At 27.1% G+C, this 21885-nt stretch overlaps 1 protein-coding gene and 1 long non-coding RNA gene across 4 annotated transcripts in view; one reads left to right on the top strand and one right to left on the bottom strand.

Annotated features, from left to right (window-relative positions):
* Positions 1–4398: 4398 nt before the first annotated feature.
* RhoGAP93B (MyTH4 and RhoGAP_KIAA1688 domain-containing protein RhoGAP93B) overlaps positions 4399–21885 on the bottom strand; it is a 92725-nt gene continuing 75238 nt past the window's right edge. The window contains exons 20-24 of one of the 3 annotated variants that reach the window (XM_075380180.1): positions 19245–19402; positions 16899–17160; positions 13353–13554; positions 8810–8947; positions 4399–4698 (exon numbers count right to left, since the gene is read on the bottom strand). In XM_075380180.1, coding sequence (XP_075236295.1) covers positions 13360–13554; positions 16899–17160; positions 19245–19402 — 615 coding nt within the window. In that variant the 3' untranslated portion in view covers positions 4399–4698; positions 8810–8947; positions 13353–13359. The remainder of the gene's footprint in view (positions 4699–8809; positions 8948–13352; positions 13555–16898; positions 17161–19244; positions 19403–21885) is intronic. The other 2 variants (XM_075380181.1, XM_075380179.1) reach the window with 2 other exon arrangements.
* Positions 9920–21802, top strand: LOC142333204 (uncharacterized). Its single transcript, XR_012758552.1, has 3 exons — positions 9920–10312; positions 20100–20234; positions 21471–21802. It is a non-coding gene; the product is annotated as an uncharacterized LOC142333204 (long non-coding RNA).

The raw sequence follows: 21885 nt of genomic DNA, 5'->3' as shown, positions 1-21885 counted from the left end.
TACGTTTTAATAAAATTAAAATGAAATGGTTGTTTTGAAACTGCTTTATTAAATAGTCACCTCCATAAAACCTGTTGTGCAATTACAACATCTGTCACTCATATTACCTTAATATAATTCAGAACTAGAAGTAAACTAAACATTTTAAGAGACTTAATAAAATCAGAACTTTTGACTATAGTTTTCATGAAAATTTATTAAAAAGTTCTTTGGAAAAAGCTTACTTAAAGTTAAACAAAAATATATTTATTTTTTGACACTATTTATTTTCTACACATTTACCACATTCAGAAGCAAAATGTTTTTGTTCATCTTGTTATTTCGTAAGAACTTCCAAATTTTTTTAACAGAATATTTCAGAGTTATAAAGAAAATTTTTAAGATCATTTTATAACTTTACTGCTAATAAAAATAATAACTGCAATAAAAAGTATAGAAATACATAGTCTGCACCAATATTTAATTACCTTTAACTATTACTTCTTCTGTAATATATAAAATAAAGGCATAAAGAAAAATTAAAATGCTGATCAAAAGAAATTAATACTTATTAAAATTAATGTCAATAAATACAAATCTATCTGTAATTATGATCTAATTGGAGTCATTACGGCTTAGGAAATATAAGGAATTTATTTTATGAGATTCTCACTTTAAATATACTATATATAAATTTCAATATTCTCTCAGACTTTTCACAACCACTTCTTATCCGCATTCAACTACATTTGTAACATAATATGAAAACCTAAAAAATTTTTTTTAAAAATGAGGAACTAATTCAATATAATAAAAGTATAAAACAAGTTTTTGTTTTCAATTTAATATACACTTTTATCAAATTAATAATAAATACAAAAACGTGTTTGGATATGCCACATGCTGCAACTCAGTAGTTTGTTTAGATTAGGTTAGGTTTTTTTTTTATTGCAAAAAATCCATTTTTTTAATAACACTAACAGAAATAAAAGTGGATTGAACAAATTATTGGGAACTGCAAAGGATGGAATATATAAAAAAGGTTACTTGGTAATAATCATGCCATAAATAAATTACTGGTAAAAAATAGAAACTGATGGAAGACTGAAATAACCATAAGATTACAATGTTCTGCTTTATGGCAAATCCATATTTAAATAAGAATAAAAACTTTTATGGATCAATAGAATTTGAATGGATGCATTACCAATGTTTATTAAGTAACTGTTATTTGTTCAACAAAATAATATTAACAATACTTTTGAATTTATAGAATATTTTTATACAAAAAAAAAATTGTTAAAAACAATAAAAATAATCTTATATATACATAAAATGTATAATACAATAAACAAATGAAATTCATAAAATAATTTTCAGTTCAGATTAAAAGATTGTATTTGCTCTTTTTACCATAATTCAATTCTATGTAATCAAAACATTACAATTTAAATAATAATAAGTACCAGACTATTAATTTATTTTGAGATCTTTTCAACTGGTACAGTAAAAAAATAATCAAAAATATGGTAAATTCATTCAAATGAGATCTGAAGTAAAAGAAAAAATATATGTTCTAAAATTATGAGATTACATTCAAATAAATTAACTTAACAAGATTAGTTTTTAAAATTTTTTAGATTCTGAGTTAAAAAGAAATTTAACACAACAGCAAGATTTTAGCATTTTTAACATACAAGGATCATTCAGAAATTAAAGTAACAAACGTCTAAATAAAAAGTAAGAAATTTTAAAAATCGTAAGTTCTTATCTTTGCTATCAATGGCAGAGTCTTACAAAAAATACAGTAATTAAATTTTTACTAAAATAAGATTTTAACAAGTTTATATTCTTCAAAATATATTTTACACATTACCACGATAATTTATTTCTTTAATAGCTAACATCACCAGCAACTATAATAAAAAAGAATTGACAATTCTACAAAAACAGCGCTTATCAGTTTCTAGCAAACTGGTAACCAATGATATGTATTATTTTTTTTAGGAAACAAAAGTTATATTGTAACAGCTGATTTTTCTACTGAAACTAACATGTTTGCGTACCTCCAATCTTACACAATTACATTTATTGAACCCTCTACTCATTTTTACTAATAATTCTTGTCTAATGTATTAGTTAAGTGTTTTAAATAAGTAGCATCTAATTTATATAAGTTTATTAATACAAAATCAATATCTGGTTGGATAATGAAGATGTTATCACTAAAATATATTTTTTTCCCCTAATATGTACGTTGCAATCTATTCAACTGGTAATCAATAAGCAACCCCCACGGCCCAATGAAATGAAGATGAACTATATGACATGCAAATGAGATGCAGTCTTGTACAGACTCAGGCCGACCATTCCTGAGATGTGTGGTTACTTGAACTCCATCACCAAAGTGCACCAGTATCTGTTGGCTAGTATTCAAATCTGAATAAAAGCAACTTAACTTTTACTAGGATTTGAAACTCAGAACCTTCGACTTTGAAAATCAGCTGTTAAAAAACTGATTTGCAATGAGTTATAACTAGACCAGCCCGATGGGCACTAAAATATACAGGGAAAAAATTACTACAAAACAAGAAAGATTTAGCACATAGACACTACTGAGGGAAGAAGAATCATTCAAGAAAATTGCAATAACCTTTACTAATAATATAAGCATTTAACTGAGGTAACTGGCCAATAATAATTTAACCTTACCTAACTAAAGATTAATTTATGTAGCATGTTAATAGATACATTTCTTCAATTTTATTCTTTTAAATCTGTTACCTACTTTTTAGCCTGTATATGCATTTTTATAACTTTTTATTGTTTTTACATTCCAAAGGTACAAGACTGAAGTGTTTTACTGCCATATATTTATTTGAAATTTTCAATAATACACCAACAAAACATCTTATTATAAACAATTAATTGGACCTATTTCTTTTCATAAAATAAAATAGTTCATTCCTCCAAGCAGAAACTAATTAATGATAGATTTTAGTTCTGATTCTGAGCAGGAAACCATAAGCAGAGAATACTCTTGTGCACTAGCAATTAAATTTCAAATAATAATCAACTGTAATGAAGTTACTCAGGCAAAAGATATGCAACAAACTTTTGTTATAGTTCTCTTATGGCTTATTTAATAAAGGAATTTCATATTTGATATAATTGTGCTGAAGTGTAAAGTAGTTGCTCGATGTCATGGTAAAAAAAATAAAAAACGTAATGTCACATTAAGTCATTTTTAACAGAGGTAATTAAAATATCCAATTACAGACAACCCACATGATTATTTAAAAGAAAATTTAACAGAGAATTAATGTATTATTTTCAAAGATTATAAATTTAATATTAAATTATGACAACCAGAAACTGATACATACATTTTCTGATATTAAACTTCACTTGATGGTTACTTTGAGAAATAGTAATCAAGAAAATTGCAAATTAAAAATTTCAAAACTTAAAGCACAAAAGGTCTGATAATGGTGATATTATATATAATTATATGAGTTTACCTCATGCTAATTGCAAGCTTTATCAATATTTTTTCTTTGGTGCAGTGCATATAATATGGCTCATGATAAAGTGATTGGTTACATCTACAGTGAGTCGACAAGGAAGAAATATGAAAATTATGTTACACTGAATCTTCTTAATTGTTTTACACTTAATGAAATCACAATTCAAAAACTTACTCAGCAATGAAGCTCCTGATCAAAATAAAAATTATGTTAAAAATAGTCCATTTCTTATTGAGCTTGCCATCATCAAATGTTAAAATTCCTCGTTAAGAGGAACCACTTTCAAACCACCTGGATTTTTCTATATTTAAGAATAAAGTAGAATCTTAAAATTCTGTCATCAATGTAAACGAAGGAGATTTTTTCAGTGTAAAAAGTAATGGTCCATTTTTCTTAAAGCCTACTCACCCAACAATTAAATTAAAATCATTAAACATGTTCAAAATTACAAAAAAAATAAGTAGCACTTAAATATTTATGACAGTTACCATGGGCTATGGAGGTTATCAATTATAATGTTTATATTTGGCTGCTGTAAAAATCAACATGAAATCATTTCTACAATAAAAATTACATCAAGTTTTTCAAAAAAAGACCTTTAGAAACTTTGTCAAGTGCTTAAAAATCTTAACTCAACCACATTTTACAAATCATTTCATACTGATGTCAAAACAAAAATATTCAATCCCAATGAGGAAGGCATAATAGAATTGGACGTCACAGTTCAATTGTAAAAATATTAACATCTTTTAATAATATTTTATAAACAATATTTTTAATATGATATAGATTATTTTGAGTCTAAATTCTATAAATAAAACTATTTATTCTTATTTAATAATTAGTGTTTCTAAAAAAACTGTACTTACAAACAAAAAATACAATGCTTCTTTCTTGTTTTTACTTCATAAATGTTCTCAAATAAATGTAAAAATGTTATTATAAGTGTTAGTTTAATACAAGGTAAAAATTTTATTTTAAAATCTTGCATATTGAGAGAACATTTTTTTTTTGCTTTTCCTGAAAACTTGTTGTCTTGACAAGTGCCGTTTTTGTAAGAATTTAAAATAACCGATTCAAAAATATTCTAAAACATATTGTCATTAATTGTCTAATAATGGCAAGTCCTTTTTACACTTTTGTAGAACAACATCCAATGAAACATTTTTGATTTCAGTGGACGTAGAACTATCTGAAATTTAATCCCAAATACACATAAACAATACACTAAAATTTAAATGAATAATGCAAATTTTAAAAAGTAGGCCAAATGAACATTCAAATGCAGTAAGTTTAACTGATAAACAATGTGAAGGATGACACTGGTTTTAAGTTCAGCTTTGAAATGATTTAAGAAGATAAGCAACTTAAAACAGAAACAACTGTTAAAATTATTATGATAATACTGACAACAGTTCACTCAATAATTCATACCAAACTGAGCAAACTACTGTAAAACATGTGCAAGGTGTGTAAAAGAAAAAAAGGTAAGTTTCAAGGTCATTTACAATCATAATGTAATGAGACTTAATGATTTGACTGAAGGAACTAGTTTTTGAAAAAAAAAACAACTTTTAATGAGAACTGAAACCTGGATCCATTATTATGGACTGGAATCAAAGCCCCGAACAAAACTTTCGAGTTCTTCAATCTGTAAAAAATCTAAAACCAACTGAAGCTATTATAGATCCAATCTTGTGATCCACACACTGTGCATTCACCGTTTCAAACTAATAAAAAATTAGACTGAAGATTCTGTTACATCCATCTTAATATATAGATCTTACCTAACCTATCATAATTCATAGTTTTTTGTTTAAACAACTTAAGTAGTCATTAAATGAGTAAAGTTTCATATCAACAAAAAGTAAAGACAAATATATAAAACTAGCTCAGAATTTAAGAAAAAGTAATTATTGTTTGTTAAAGGTACAGTAATGGAAAACATATACAACTACTGCTACAGATTACTTTAAAAATTGATAAATCACTAAATTTGCAAATAAACTGTATCAAAACAACAGTTATTTTTTTTTACTTTCTCTTATTGCATTACCTTAGATCCTGAATAAGATTGTTTTCATTATGTAAAAGAGACAAAGAAGAATGGAAAGCAAAAAAAGAAAAAAAAAGATGAATATAACATAAAATTTAAGCAAGGTTTATATTCACAGACAACTTATATTCAGAATGTAAATAAAATACTATTAGTCATAAGAAGCAGTTAGAAATCAGGACACACTCAATTTTATAAGTTCTTAATAGACTTTAAATAAATATAAGGCAGTAAAGATCAAAGATACACTATCAGAACTTTTGTCCTCTAAGAAAAGCATGAGTAAATAACTATGTAGAATTTATGAGATGGAAAAAGTCATAAGAAGCAGTTAGAAATCAGGACACACTCAATTTTATAAGTTCTTAATAGACTTCAAATAAAAATAAAGCAGTAAAGATCAAAGATACACTATCAGAACTTTTGTCCTCTAAGAAAAGCATGAGTAAATAACTATGTAGAATTTATAAGATGGAAAAATCCAGATTTAAAAAAAGGATTAATTTCTATTAAATAAAAAGGAAGACCGCATAAAAGTGAAAATGACTATACTCAAACAAGACAAGAAATCTAAAATATGGACATAGAGAAAGATGATGCAGATCATAGATATGTTAGTGCCATAACCATAAGGGATGTAGGTGTGAGATTTGACATGAGCCACAAATCATTCCTGAAATTGATATTGTCAATATTAAAATAACATAAACCCCAAAAATAGGTTTAAAATGAAAGTGTAAAAAAAAAAAAATACCAAAAAGAAAAATTAGATTAGGAGGCATGATTTTAAAAAGTATTGCAATAATGAAAGAGATAGGAAATGATGAAGATAAAGATATTGAATGTTTTAGAGAAGGAAGGAATACACAAAGAATTGCAGAAGAGAGCACACACAACTTACACGTGTGGTAAAAAACAAGTGGGCCTAATCAAAATAGTATGCTTAATAATAAATTACTTTTATTAAGGTAAATATTTATTCTTACACGAATAGAATTTATGGTAAATTTTTACTCATGCATACATGAACACTAAATTTTCTTTTCATTACATCAAATTTTCTTTTCTTTCAGAGTTATGAGCCAAGACTTAACAGATCTAATTAAATTTGTTTATATTAACAAGCAAGCTACATCTCTGCTAAGCACCGATATGTTTGTGTAATATATAAATACACTGAATTTTCAAATTACACAAGATGATATATATATAAGGTAATACAATAAGTAAGTTTCAGCACACTTATAGAAAAAATACTATAAAGATTTTTCACAAATTACAGAGTAGTTTAATTGTTTTAAAAATGTTTTAACTAGACAGTGAACAATGTATTGATAATTTATTAAATATGCTGAAAATAGTCGTCATTGTGAAATGGAACAATTTAATCATGGAAGGTCATCGGCTATGTCTGTGTATGTAAGTGCCATAACCACGAGGGATGTAGGTAGGAGATTTAACATGGGCTACAAATCATTCCTGAAATTGATACAGCCGATATTAGAATAACAAACATTCCAGTCCAGGCTTACTGAAGACAATGAGGAGTGAAGTGGTTTATGGTTGTCTTCCTCACTAAGTCAAATATGCAGCTGTCTATCAACATGGAAAGCTCACAAAAAAGCAGATAAATTCAATCCTACAAGCAACACCTTCACAATTTTACCATAGGTACCTACTGTATAATGAACATCATTAAACCCATCTGATGCCTCTTTACCTTAAACACATTAAGTCATAGCCATAAGAAAGATCGGGATAGATAATGACTACAAATGCTAATTTAATAATATATATGTGTAGGGTGGTACGGGATTTGTAAGCAAATCACTTTCCAATGTACATAAACAGAAACATCAAAGCCTACCAGTTACGTTTATATACTGCAGACTGTGACCAATGGTGTTGAATCTTCATTATAACATGAACACAAGTCAGAAACCAATGGTAACCTAAATAACATTTCTTCCATCATTGCATGCAAAGTGGCTATGAGTATGCATTACACAATCATACACATAGCTGTCTGCCTAGCAGCGAACCAACTTGTCCAAAGAGCTAGATAAAATGACATATTTCCAGTAAAATCTAAGACCACTACAATGAGCTAAAAATAAAACAAAAAAACTTGTTTCAAGTACAAAAAATTCAGATACTTTTTGAATAAACCTTGTATACCATATTACTCAAAGGATATATGTGAGGCATGATTCACATATATCTGAGATTAATAATAATAATAATTTATCAAAGAAGGAACTAAGAAAATATTTATAAAAGAAACTAACAGGAGCTCTACTTAAAAAACAATTTTTATGAAATTAAAGATAAGGCAAGGTCAACTTATTAAACAAGGGAAAGTAATCAATAAGATGTATACATCTCTTGATAAAAATTACAAATAACTTAACTACATACAAGCGATAACTACAATATTATAATAAAAATAACAATAACATGATGAAAGAAAAAAACAGAAAAATCTATACACCATAAAATACATATCGCAATTAACACACACCATATTTAATAATCGCACACAATGATTATTGTAACTATTATTATAATATAATCGGTATCTTATTTAGAAAATAGCCTAACTTATTGTAATCAAAAAAAAAAAATATATATATATATAAATTGTATAATGAACAATAAGAAACAAAAACCAATCGTCTGGTATTTATTTTTTTATTAATTATTTTAGTTATTACTTAAATTAGGCTATAACTTCATGTTAACTAAATAATAATTATCTTAATGATAATAAATTAATAATTATATTTTATTTAAATTAAAATATACAATTCAACTATTTATATTTATATGTATATACGCTTTGGTATTCAATGACTCATTAACAATGATTACAATCAAAATTTTAAATTAGTAATTATTACTTGCTAATATTAATTAATATCAATCAAACTAATAACTTGCTAAATCTTATATATAATACAATTATTATTATTACTTATATATGTAATCAAATATCGAAGCGGCTGTTATACAGCAAAAATGTTTTATATTAATAATTTATATTATTTTTATCATATTTTTAAAATATATTAATATACTATATAATATGATACATAAATTATTTTTCACTTTACATTATCTTTTTTTTAAAGATATTAATAAAATAATAACATTACATAAACCATTTCACTTATGGTAAAATTCTTGAAGAAAATGGATTATTTATTTTACTTTACTAACATTATTTATATATTTAGTTAATACTTACACATTCAGCTAATCATTGTTGATCTATCAAACATTCACATGTGTTAGTTTTAAGAGATTGTTTTACTTGCATACATTCAACCTTTTTTTCAAATATTAATTACAGCTGCTATTTTTAATCCTTTCTTCAAGTTCTTTTCTGAAATCATTAAATAAAAAAACAGAAAATTAATTGTTTTGTCATTAAAACTGTAATAACATGTATTCAACTGTCAAAATAAAAATTTCATCAGAACACAATGGAATATACTTCATGTAATCACTGATAAGGAGTAGTTAAAGATTTCTTTTATTGTTATAATATGCATTCACTCATTTTATTACATTGCAAATTCCTTTATGGCTTATACATATAGCTTTGTTTCAATAAATTTTCTAATTTTAGTAAAAATATTTTATATTTTTTATTATTTAAAAATTAAATTTAATTCAATATCGATTAGTATTTATTTTATATTATCTAAATTCTATATAAAATAAATACACTGCAAACTTTGATCGTTACAACTTCAATTTTTTGTTACAATTTGTTAAGGCCTTTTAAAAATAAATCTGATACGATTGAAAATAAGGGTACTCTGTATGTTTATAACTTGTACTCTGCATTTTTTATTTTGAAAATTAAGTTATCCTTTTCCATTATGTACCTTCTTATTTTTTCTGTTTTCTCTAACTGAGATTTCATGAGTTTCTCATTAACAGAAATTTTTCTAGTGGTACTTGTTTGTTATTGCTCCACCACTTTTTTATGCAATTTCTTCAGATTTCAGGAGAAAATGAATAACATTTATTTAAGGAGGAAAAAGTATACATTTTTAATGAAAAATAAAAATTGCAAAACCCTTTAAATTATGTTGACTGTGTGTACTGACAAATCATACGTATATCAGCATAACCTATGCTTGCTTCACTCGCTAACCTTGTCTAATTAATATTAAATAGAGTATAATATGCGTGCTTTAATGTTAATTAGATGAAGTTAGCGAGCATAGGTTATGCTGATATAAGTATGATTCATCAGTAAACAGAATTGACGTAATCTAAAGCAAACAATCTACACTTGCTAATAAGACAAATTTTTTGTTTAATACATTGTAATAATACATTTTATATGTTCTTTTTTGTAAAGAAGTTGCCTAAAAAAAGTGCCAGTGTGATAACAAACAAGTACCTATCTGATGTTTATATCAAGGAAATAAAAACAAGGTGATATTAAGTATAAAAATGGATTCATATAGTGGATCATATAAGTACAGCTCTGCATAGTTATAAAATTATTACTTTATGATGTTTGAAATTTTAACAATTTCAAACTTCTTGGGTCTCCCATATTGATGGAATTTTTTAAACAAAAATAGGAAGGTGGACATGTGATATATGATTTTAGTAAAATTTTACAAGGAAAACTATAGAAAAAACTGTTTCTCGACAAGACGCCATAATTTTCAAGTCATAAGCAATCAAAGTTAAAAAAGTGGAAAAATCACAGTAGTAATAAAACAAGGTAAAATGCCCAGCAATAACTTTTTTATTTTGTACTACCTTTAGAATTAAATCTAATAAAATTTAAACAGTAAATGCTAGAATTAATGACCCAAACACTAATACTAATAATAATAATAATAATAATAATAATAATAATAATACTAATACACTAGTCTTCACAATAATAAATAACAATTAAACAATACTCAACTAATTATTTGCAACACTACTACAAATTAAACGGCTAGGTCAACTGATATCATTTATTTTAATTACAACAATAGTTAATTTAAAAATTTATTTAAATGTTTTTGGTCTTAAATTACTTAATGCAATAAATTTTGAAAGGTTAAGGGTAAATTATACAAAAGTGAGAATTCGCATTAACAATATTTTTCAAGCAAAAGCATTGTTTATTCTTATAAATTATAAACTATAAAATATCAACATCAATTCGAACTTTAGTAATATGTTGTATTATTGTTTGACATTAAATATTTTTCACTGTAAAAATTAGTCTATCTAATGGTTAATTAACTCACGTGCCATTATTTATTGGTTTATCTGCTATTAATAAAATGGTCTTGATCCTACAGGCCACATAACATTTGATTAGATGTTCAGACCCCAACTAGGCTAAAAACTTAATAGTTTTTTTCATATTTATAATTTACATGTTAAACAAATTCTGTCTCTAAAAGTTTTTTTTTACCAATTTTATATTTTTTCCCTAATTACTATTTAAATTAAAGGATGAACATAGTTCTACAATAATTAATAATAACCATAATTTTGTTAATCCATTAATACAAAAAGTAAAAAAAAATTATTATAAAGTAAGGACAAGTAGAAAATCAAATGATTTCAGATGTTAGAATTCTTCAGAGACCAGTAATGTCTCTCGGGGATCACAAATGCTAAATAACACAAACAAATTTTTTATATTTCAATTTTACTGGAATCACTTATACAACTAAGAAAATAGTCTTAACATGGCCCAGAGCGACTGATCACAGACTTTTGCTATAATGAAAAAAGGAAAAACCAAATAATTGTTATATTTATATTTTTAATGTGTTTTAAAGACATATTTTAATCCTTATAATTCTTCTTTTCATTTGAAAAACTAAATTATAAAAAATGTTCCAAATTTTTGTTCATGGACTTGCTTAGGCTTACATTAAAACTTGAATCATTTTTTGTGATACTGATATTTTTGTTGCTGGATAGCATCTTTGAGTTCTGCAATTGAAAGTGAGCAAATTTTAGACTTTATATTTGAGACAATACCAAAGAAAAACATGGCAAGCCAACAGAATGATACAATGACAAAAGGAGATGGAAAGAGTTCCTGAGAAAAAAAATATATAGCAGGTTGTCAAATGAGTGAATTAAAATTTTACAAATTGAGCTTTATAAAAAGTCATGCAACACTGTCATGTCAATTAGAAGTAACAATCAACTGTTCTCAAAAAAGTATGGGCCTATCATTCTGAACTTTAACATCGCATACAATGAGGTAATGTGTCCATTATTAAGTTCTTACTGGTAAAGCTTTTATTTCAAATCAGTAACAAAAATTTGCTTATTTATACATTTTGAAATATGAATATCAGCTTTATAAGTTGAAAGAACATCACCTTCAATGTTTGCAGAATAACCTAAAATACAGTTCTGCGAGATATCCAATCATTTACACTTAACTCGTATAAACCATTTTTTTGTTAAGTGAAATTAAAGTTTTACTTTACACTTCAATTGGAAAATGTCAACATAGTTGCACACTTTTGCAAATGAATGGCATCACTGCCTGCATTATGGCTTCAATGTTTTTGGGAATCTTCATATTATATACATGTCTGGTAGATTTATTTTTATACGCATAACAGATATTTATAAAATTATTTATGCTGAAAATATTGTACTTCTGATGGAACACTTATAATTCAACCTTACATTAAATAATACATCAAACATTACGTTATCACCAGAAGAATAATTGCAATAAAAAAAAGTGTGTTTTAATAACAAAAGCACAATGATCACATCATGGTGGCTTTTAAAGTAGTATGAGTAGCACTACTTTTTATAATAAATCCACTTATTCACAGTAAAACCAATGGTTACAAAACCATTAGAGCAATTTTTCAGAAATGAAAAACCTTAAGATTTATACACTGTACGGGAGCTAAGAGAAAAATTACTGTAAGTACAAAATCTGATAATAATACTATCTAATCCTATATTCACATTTATACAGAGAACAACTGTTTAATGGAAATGCAGCAACAACTGGAGTTACTCTGAAAGCGCATATGAAGTTGAATACAGTTAGACCCTTCATTTACAAATGGTCATTATCATAACTCACTAAATTTATTATAATCAAGTACACATATCTTTATGACCATGAAGTATCTGGATGATTCTGGGTTTAAATCCCAGTCAGGTATTTTTGATATGCCACAAAATATATAATATTCCCATTTACAACCTTTAAAGTTTATATGATAAATTAGTCACCCAAAAAACACAAGCAACTGATAATTTACTTAAAGAAAAGGAATATTAATCACTGTCTAATTACATAAATATACAAAGATGTTTCAACATATTGTTTTTATTATCATCTGAATTAAGAAATTAGTCTGGACAAAATGTGCATCCATAAATTTATTTAATGTTGATGAAATTATTTTTTTGTGTGCAAAGAAATCAATTGAGAATGTTTCTAAAAGCGAGAAAAATGTCAGGACAAAAAAGAAAAGTCAAAAATAGTATTTTAAAGGAGCCAAAGTAATGTCTCTTTAATAATAACAACTATTTTAGAAAATGGTTATTGTTGGGCACCTCCTCATACACAATGTAGCATATTCTTTTTAATGTAATATAAAAACAATATTTTCAGGCATAATAAATTGTGTTAGTTTAGTATAACTATCCTAAATAACTGACCGCTAAGAAATAGCAACTCTTATTTACAAACTTCAATTACAATTACCCTTTCTATCATTAATTGTTTTCTGTATAAACATGACTTAGGTTTTAATAAATCGTACTATTATACTATACTATGTTGTCCATGAAGCTGGTGTCTAAACACTGGATTAAAGTTCTCATGAAGGCCATCTCTTTACGAGCATTATCGAATATAACGTGTGGATCTTGCGAGGTACACCGAAGGCAATTTGGTGCCATCATCATCGCAAGATTGCTCGCATCCATTTTTGTTTGTTGAACAACTTCAGGACGTGCAAATATCTGAAACAAAATTTAAAAAAAATTACAAATTTCTTAAAAAGAAATTAAGCCACTAGAAATTTAATATATTTTTATTATTGAACACCATTCTGGGCTTATCTGATTTCCTAAATTAACATCTGCACTCACTGATGTAAAATACTGTCTTATCAAGAAACCAAACATGTTTTATGCAAAACCTTTATAACTGTTTTAGAACAAAATGTTTATTTAAATACTACAGCCATCAAAATTTTACTTTTACAGATGCAATTGTTTATAATTCAAGAACTTAACTACTCAAAATTTTCTTCTACTACCTATTAACAATTTCATGGAGAATCACAGACATTTTCAGTTTCTTTGATTTTATTACTAACAATTCTTTCATTTTCACATGATACAATAGTCTCTTATATTCAGTCTAAAAATTATTAAAAGTCTTTTTAGCAAATTTTACTTGAAACCACAGAATTCATGATGCTTTTTCTGTTTTTACATATATTATGAGTGAACACAAGTACCTTTTCTTTATGAAATCAGATTACTGTTAATCTAAGAAAATAAATCTGAGTTCAGCAGTAAATATTGTAAATGTATCTCTCTATCTTCAGTAGTACGTGATTAATTGTTTAATGCTGTACATTTTACAATCTAGTAAAGTTTATTATGCTCTGTGAAATATATATATTTCTTCTTTTTACTTTCCCAGCTGCTGCGATATATGCTGCTATAGCTATAACAGGAAAGTATATAGATCAGTAAAAAAAATTGTATTTTAAGTTAAGCGTTAAAACCATTACAAAATAAAATAATTTATGGAAAATCTTTTACTTCAATGCTCCCAAATCCAGTTATGCGTTAAAACCATTACAAAATAAAATAATTTATGGAAAATCTTTTACTTCAATGCTCCCAAATCCAAAAAATCTATTTTTGTAGGACGGACGGTTGTTTATATGTATGTGTGTTCAGATGTATCTGGTTTTATAACTCTGGACCCCATCAACTGATTTTCTTCAAACTTTGTATATGTTACTACCTTTGGATGGAGAGGGAGTGAGTTTGGACAAAATAAAATTTCAAATCTTACTGGGGCACTTTAGCAAAACAAAATTTTCTTGCAATGTTGAAGTATTTTTATCATTACCAAAAATATTTATTTAACATTCATCCCCTCACCAAAAAGAGACTTCCTTTTTTTACCTATATCTTGCTTTAGAAAAATATTAATGTGAGTTTTTTAATCTATATTTTCTACATCGATAAACTTTCAAATCACTATAAAAATGTTTTGTCCATCCCAGTAGTATATGGTAACAAACACTATTTTTTTTAATTTTTAACAAATTTATTTTAAATTTAAGTTGTAAGTTAACCATTACATTTAAAATATAAAAATCTTAATTTTTGATGACCCTTATCTTTAGTATTTCTTGAAAAAAAAATTAGCCAAAAGTTTTCACCCCTTCCCAGAAAATTACAACTTCATTTAATTACAATTTGTATTTAGAAAACTGTATTTTATTATATTTGTATTTTCTAAACAATTTTAAAAAGTTTTTTTAAAATTTACTATCACCACTTTGATATTATTTTCTTAAAAATTAATTTTACCCAAATGCTTTTCCTTGAAGGGAAGCATTGGGTAAACATTTTGGAGGCTTCCAAGCTACCAAGGGGGTTTTGGAAGCTTCCAAAATGAACATCCTTTTTACAATCTCAAAATTTTAATGCTCTAAATGTATTTTCTTAAACAATAAAGTCACTAAAATAGCTTAATACCCCATCCATTATGAGGAAGCTCTCAAATTATTAAAATCATAAATGAATTGCATAACTTTCCCGGTTATGCCAATCACAAGTTATGCAACTGAATGCTGGTTTTTTATAAAGTTTTCTTTATGATTTCAATTGAAGAAGAATGTTGAGGTGCATTTTCAGAAAAAGTATCAAATTTTCAAAATATTACAAAAATGGTTGATACACTACAACTAAAAGACAATTTTGTTGAAAATGTGATCAATGGTACCAAAACATATTTTTTTTACTTTTTTCACTTTAAATTTTACTGAGCCAAACTAATATGGAAAGTTAAGAAACCTAATACAGGGGTAGGGTGAAAAGTTCCAGGCCTGGATAAGAAAACAACATTTTTCTGGATACACTTTGATTTATATTTTAACATAATCACCATTAAGTCTGTATACTTAACCCAGCGTTCCATAAGAACACTTATGCCAGTTCAGTATGTAGATCTATCCAAATCCTTAAAATAACTATCTACAGCGACAATAATTCATTATTGATCGAAAATCTCTTTCCTCTAACCTAAAAAAAGTCATTTTTTTAGGTCAGGAAACTAGTGATAACTGGAAGTCAGATCAGGTGAATATGAAAGGTTGGAGCAATTCGTGATTTTTGCCATTGCAATGACTTAAATACAAGCTGGAGCATTGTCTTGATGGAAAAGTGCTTTTTTTGTCAAATGCAATTGGTTTTCCTTAATTTTATCACAGAGATTCTGCAAATAATCACACTTTATTGTTTCACTCTTTTTAAGATAATCACTGAAAATTATTCCTAGTGTATCTCAAAAAGCAGTTTCTGTAACTTTTTCACTTTTTTTGGAGCAGACTGACATTTTCAATCCATTGTTTTGACTGTAGTTTTGTCTCAGGAGTGGAGTGATGAACTCGTTTCATTAACCATCACAAATTGACTAAAAAGTCCTCTGGATTGTGCATAAAGAGCTGGAGACAATCACTTGAAATGTTTTTCTGTCACAGTTTCTGGTTAGGCATGAGCAAATAAAGCACACTTTTAGTGCACAGCTTGTTCATGCCCAAATGTTCGTGCAAAATATTAAAACACACATGTTCTATTAACAAGCCCACAGAGAGCTAACTCGTTCATTATCATTTGTCAATCTGCCAAAACTACTTTATTAGTGTAGTCACTTCAGAAGGGCATCCACTGCATGGTTCATTGCTAGTGCATGTTCGACCCATTTTAAACTCTGCAACCCAGTGTTTAACTGTCATATTTGATGGAGACGTCTCTCTGTGTTTTATTAAATTTTTCTTTAATCTCCTTTGGACTTTAAGCCTTTCAAAAAAAAAGTATTTAATCATGCATTAATTATCAAATTTGATGGACTGTAAACACTATATTACGTGATGCAGACACTTGAAACTCTAATAATAAACTAAATGTAAAATAGTAAGAACGGAATCATGTGGCATCGTCGAGAAGTTAAGCGTATTAATGCCATCTCTGTATGAGGCCTGGAACATTTTACTCCACCCTTGTAAAGTTCACATAATTATAACTTATCTAACAAACAACATAAAATATACACTTACCTGTAGGAAACGAATCAGGTACGACAGTACTAATCTATTAATCTCTGGTAGACTATCAACAATTGACAATACACGATCTGGATTATCATGATACTGTATACAATCATTGTATAATGAATCTGGTATCAAAGGTTCATACAATTCACGATACCATAATTTTAATAACGAAGCTGGTGTATGAGCATCTGTGCAATCAGTCGGACGTTCCCATCTATCTAATTGCATTTTTAATGAAGTAACTTCATCTACATCTGCTGAAACTCTATAAAAATAAACATAAAAATTTAATACAAAATATTGCACCACGGGTATTACATTTTGTTTTATTAGCATAAACACTTAACACCAACATGCAGTACACCGTTTGTAACATCAGAGCCCAATCACATATTAGCTCAAAAATTTATTTAGTTTTTTCATTATGTTTGGTGTGATAACGAATCTTTGATTATGGACCTGAAGGATATAAAAAGTACAATGGATAATGATTTTGATACATATGGAATAATATTATTTTCTTGCTAGAAAACTCAACTCTAGCGATTAGATTCAGTATCATATTTCTTGATGTATAATGTTCATGTGCCATTTTTACAGTTGTAGAATCACTAATATCTCTCATTTTTATGTATTAAAAAAATACAACAAAAACTACAGATAAAAACTATTAACATAATAACTAAGCAATGAAACATAGTAAAAAAAAAAACTGCTAACCAATCCTCATGCTCAGCACTTACCACAATACTGAAACTACGTTAATAAAAAATAAGATAAGCATGGATTAATTGAAATTTAAATTAACTTTGCCTATAGCAATAAGCAAGTATAATGATGTACGTGATGGAGTTGATGTTATTAATCTCTCTATATTACTTTAATTACAAGTTTTTAAGAGTTCTTAAAATGGTGAATAGTTTTCATCTGTGAAAGTTACATGGCAGTTTTCATGTGTATAACGGGACCTTAAAAAAATATGGCTGAAACATTGATAATACAAGTTTATGGAAATGCTAATCGAAGAACTAATCGTTTACGAGATGTTTAATAATCAAAATCTAGTAAATATGTTAAATAAAAAAAAAAACATTTTTTGCACAAAAATCCTAAGAACTCAAGCAAGGACTGTGCAGTTTGCAAATTTATAAGTGCTGGGATGAATAAGGTAATATATTTCTATTCAGAAATTTTCCTGAGGAAACATAGTTTATATACATGAAACTATTTAAATGGTACCACACAATGAAAATTGTGGTCATGACCAAAATAAAACTTTAAAATTATTATACATTTATTCTACTTTTCATGGTATTTGGTTTTTTGAATATATTATATCACTGTAATAAAAACTTAATAAAAAATTCATACAATAATCAGCAAATGTTAAGGTAACAAACAAGATTTCATGAATCTGAGTAGAAAATGTTAACTGATGCAATACACTTTTGGAGTATTACTTACGGTTATGACATGTAAAGTATTTGAGATAAAGGTGAAATTAATCAAAATTTTTTTCTCTGAATAATAACTTTCATTACACACCCAGTCCCTGTTATGAATGAGTGAAGGTGTCATTTGTAGAACTGAATACATCTGCAACAATATGGGCTTTATAATTGATTCAGCTCAATGGGAAACTATATCAAAACTCATTTTTCTTGTTTTATTAAACAAGGGGTAGATGTTATTTTTTTAAATGGATGCCATCGTTTTAAGCGACTTCATGTCTTGAATCAAGTTATGAAATACTGTTATAGTATGTCATCAGACATACTTTAAAATTATTTAATAAAAAAAAAATATATAATGAAGTATGTATTCGTAAAAGTAATTTATAAAATATAAATATCTACAACATTATTTGAAGCTCACCAATATTTTCATTAAAACAGGCACTATTTAAAAATATTTTCAGTTGTTTTTCATAATCAATTCTATGATAATTGAAGAATAAATAAATTAATTAAATAATAATAAAATCACATTATTGTGATAAAAATATCACACATTTTTTAGCAGTACTGATTTTTCATTTAAAACGTTTTTAATTCATTAGCTTTGAACACTGTACATACAGAATACCTCAAGAGAATGAGATAAAAATGTACACAAAAACGCATAGAACATAAAGAGAAAACCAAGAAAAAAAATGTTTTTATAAGACTGAAAAGACGCATAGCAAGAATGGAGACATCTTGGAAAAACAAATAAAACAGTTACAAGAAGGTAAAATAGTTATGAAATAAAAAGAGAAGTGTGGATAAAATTAATTATCATTATTTTTAAAGGTAACTAGTTTACATTAATTATCAAAATCAATGAATAAATTAAAATTTATCATATTACCTGAAAATTCCTTCAGTTTGAGCACCCTGCAACCTCAGAACTTCTTCTGATAATGTAGTCTGTACCCACGGTAACTTGCAATGTGGGAACCTCTCTCTTTGTAAAGCCATAACCTCTTGTAATGTTGAGCCGAACATACTTGGTCTAAATATTTGTAGCTGAAACAGATGAACAATTTTAAATGAGAAAAAAATCACAGATACTGTAAACCCCTTCACAGGAAAAGACAAGGTAGAAACTTAAATGTTCTAATATTTATGAATTAATTTAATAAAAAATAAACTAGCATTTTTATTAAAGTGAAAAGTAAAAAGAACATTAATAATTTAGCTACATACTTTTATCATTTTTATTAATATTATCATTTATTAAAATTATTTTAAATTTTATTTATTATAAATTATGTATGTTACATAATTTTTTCTTTTGAAGGCCTTTTGAGTTAATTATCAGCTCCTTCCCCAGTGAATAATCTAACAATATTGTTGTTAATGGTACTGACCTTAAAAAAATTTAGAAACTCCTTAAGCAAGAATCAAATACAATATACCATATGTATATTACATTTGTTAAATAATATACTGTTTTTAACAAATTTGATGTATTTGTAAATTTCATATTATTTAATGTAATGGAGCGCTTGGTTTTTATATCGTAAAAGTAAAATTTGCCTAATGTAATTAATATCTTTATATATGTTCCCATATGGAACCAAATGGTTCCATATGGGGAACCATTTGGTTCCCCATATGGAACTATCTGGGGGTATAGTAAATACCCCCAGATAGGGGTATGGGGGGTATCTGTAAATCTTGATTCTGCTGTGTGTAATATCTGTGTTCTTTTTATTTACAGGTGAATACGAGTATGTATAAAATATTCCAGGACTAAGGCTATAAAAATGAAACTAATGGTGCAATCTCGTCAGTGAGGTTGTAACTTGTCGAGAAAAGCATTGTGATCAATGTAACCAAAGATTGTTCAGTTTGGGTAAGCAGTTTGTGTAGTATATTTATTTTTCTGAAAGCATTTTTGTGTCTATTATCGGATTTTTAACAAACTGAGCATGAAAACATAAAATCTGTTTTTTGTTCAGAAATAAGGCTACAGAAAAATTTGAAATGGTAAAAAAAATCTCATCATTCATCAATGAATTACTGTAATTGCAATGATAAAACATGGTAATAAAATTATGTCTCCTCTGTTTATGTTAAAGTGGTTTGTGACCAGCCTGCTGAGCTGGTCTAGTCGTTAACTCATCATCGTAAATCAGCTGATTTTGAAGCCGAGAGTTCTAACGTTCAAATCAGTTAAGGCAATAACTTCTATTCAGATTTGAATACTAGATCATGATACTGGTATTCTTTGGTGGTTGGGTTTCAATTAACCACACTTCTCAGGAGTGGTTGTCCTGAGACTGTACAAAGACTACACACTTCATTAACGTTCATACATATCATCCTTTGAAATAATAACTTATGGTAGTTCTGGAAACTAAACAGAAAAAAAAGAGAAAGTGGTTCACGATGATTGGATGTAATTAGAAAACTATGAGGAAGGTGTACGCCAATAACTACCTATAACAATGAAAATGTTGAATGGATGCGTGAATTATGACTGTTGTCTACCAAGATTACTGAAACATAATTGGATCGAATTCATCATGTGCAACCACATTTTTATAAAACGACAGATTGGCTTCTGCTTCACGACAATGTGTCAGCACATACAGTCATCAATGTACGACAGTTTTTGGCCGAATGACAGATGAGAGTGAAAGACCATCCTCTATACTCATCAGATATAGCCCCTGTTTTCTAAAGTCTGTAAAGGGAGGAGTTGTAGGAGTTGAAAGATGGTACACAAGAAAGTGAAAACAAGCATTCCAAAGGCACTCCAAAAGAAGACTTCTTCACTGCTTTTAATGACCTTTTATAAATGTGCTGATCGCACTTAAACACGAACACAGAAATTTTATTTAAGATTACATAATTGAAGGAAAGCATTGATGAAGGAACATTATGTAGAAGCTTAAATACAATTTACTTTTTTCAGGTTTTTTTTTTTTTTTTTTATAGCCTCAGCCCTGGAATATTTTGAACAGAATAAGTAAGTCTAGTCTATCCAATGGAGTTGGACAAACTTAATGAAATCACTACAGTTTGATTTGCTTATTCATTGGTTACTGTGTTGTTAATGTATGTTGTTTTCTTTTTTTGTTTTCAGTATGATCTTTTACATTTTATGTATTGTTTTGAAAGTCGCACAGTAACTTTCTTTCCTGAAAATGTCACTAATTTTCTATGACAATTAGATAACTATTATGTATCTTCTATAACATATTGTCTATAAAAAGTGAGTGGATAGCCGTTCGTATATTTTTATTTTATTGAATTCTTTAGAGACAGCTGCAAAAGACAAGTGCATTAGGTGAGTAACATGTGTTAGAAAATTATGTTTGTGTAGCTTTTACACATGTTTTGTCATACTGTTCAATAAATAGTTCATTATGTAAAAAACTTTTCCATAAATATATATTTATAAATTATAAATATTCTGAGCAATTGGTATTATCATTTATTTGTGTCATTGAATATATATGAATAGAACAATATTTATTATTTAGTTGCTCAAGTTGTTT

Source organism: Lycorma delicatula, chromosome 12 (assembly GCF_047948215.1).
Source record: "Lycorma delicatula isolate Av1 chromosome 12, ASM4794821v1, whole genome shotgun sequence".
In the NCBI taxonomy this organism is placed as follows: domain Eukaryota; kingdom Metazoa; phylum Arthropoda; class Insecta; order Hemiptera; family Fulgoridae; genus Lycorma; species Lycorma delicatula.
The sequence above is the reverse complement of the archived record's forward strand: the minus strand, read 5'-3'. Positions and strand labels throughout refer to the sequence as shown.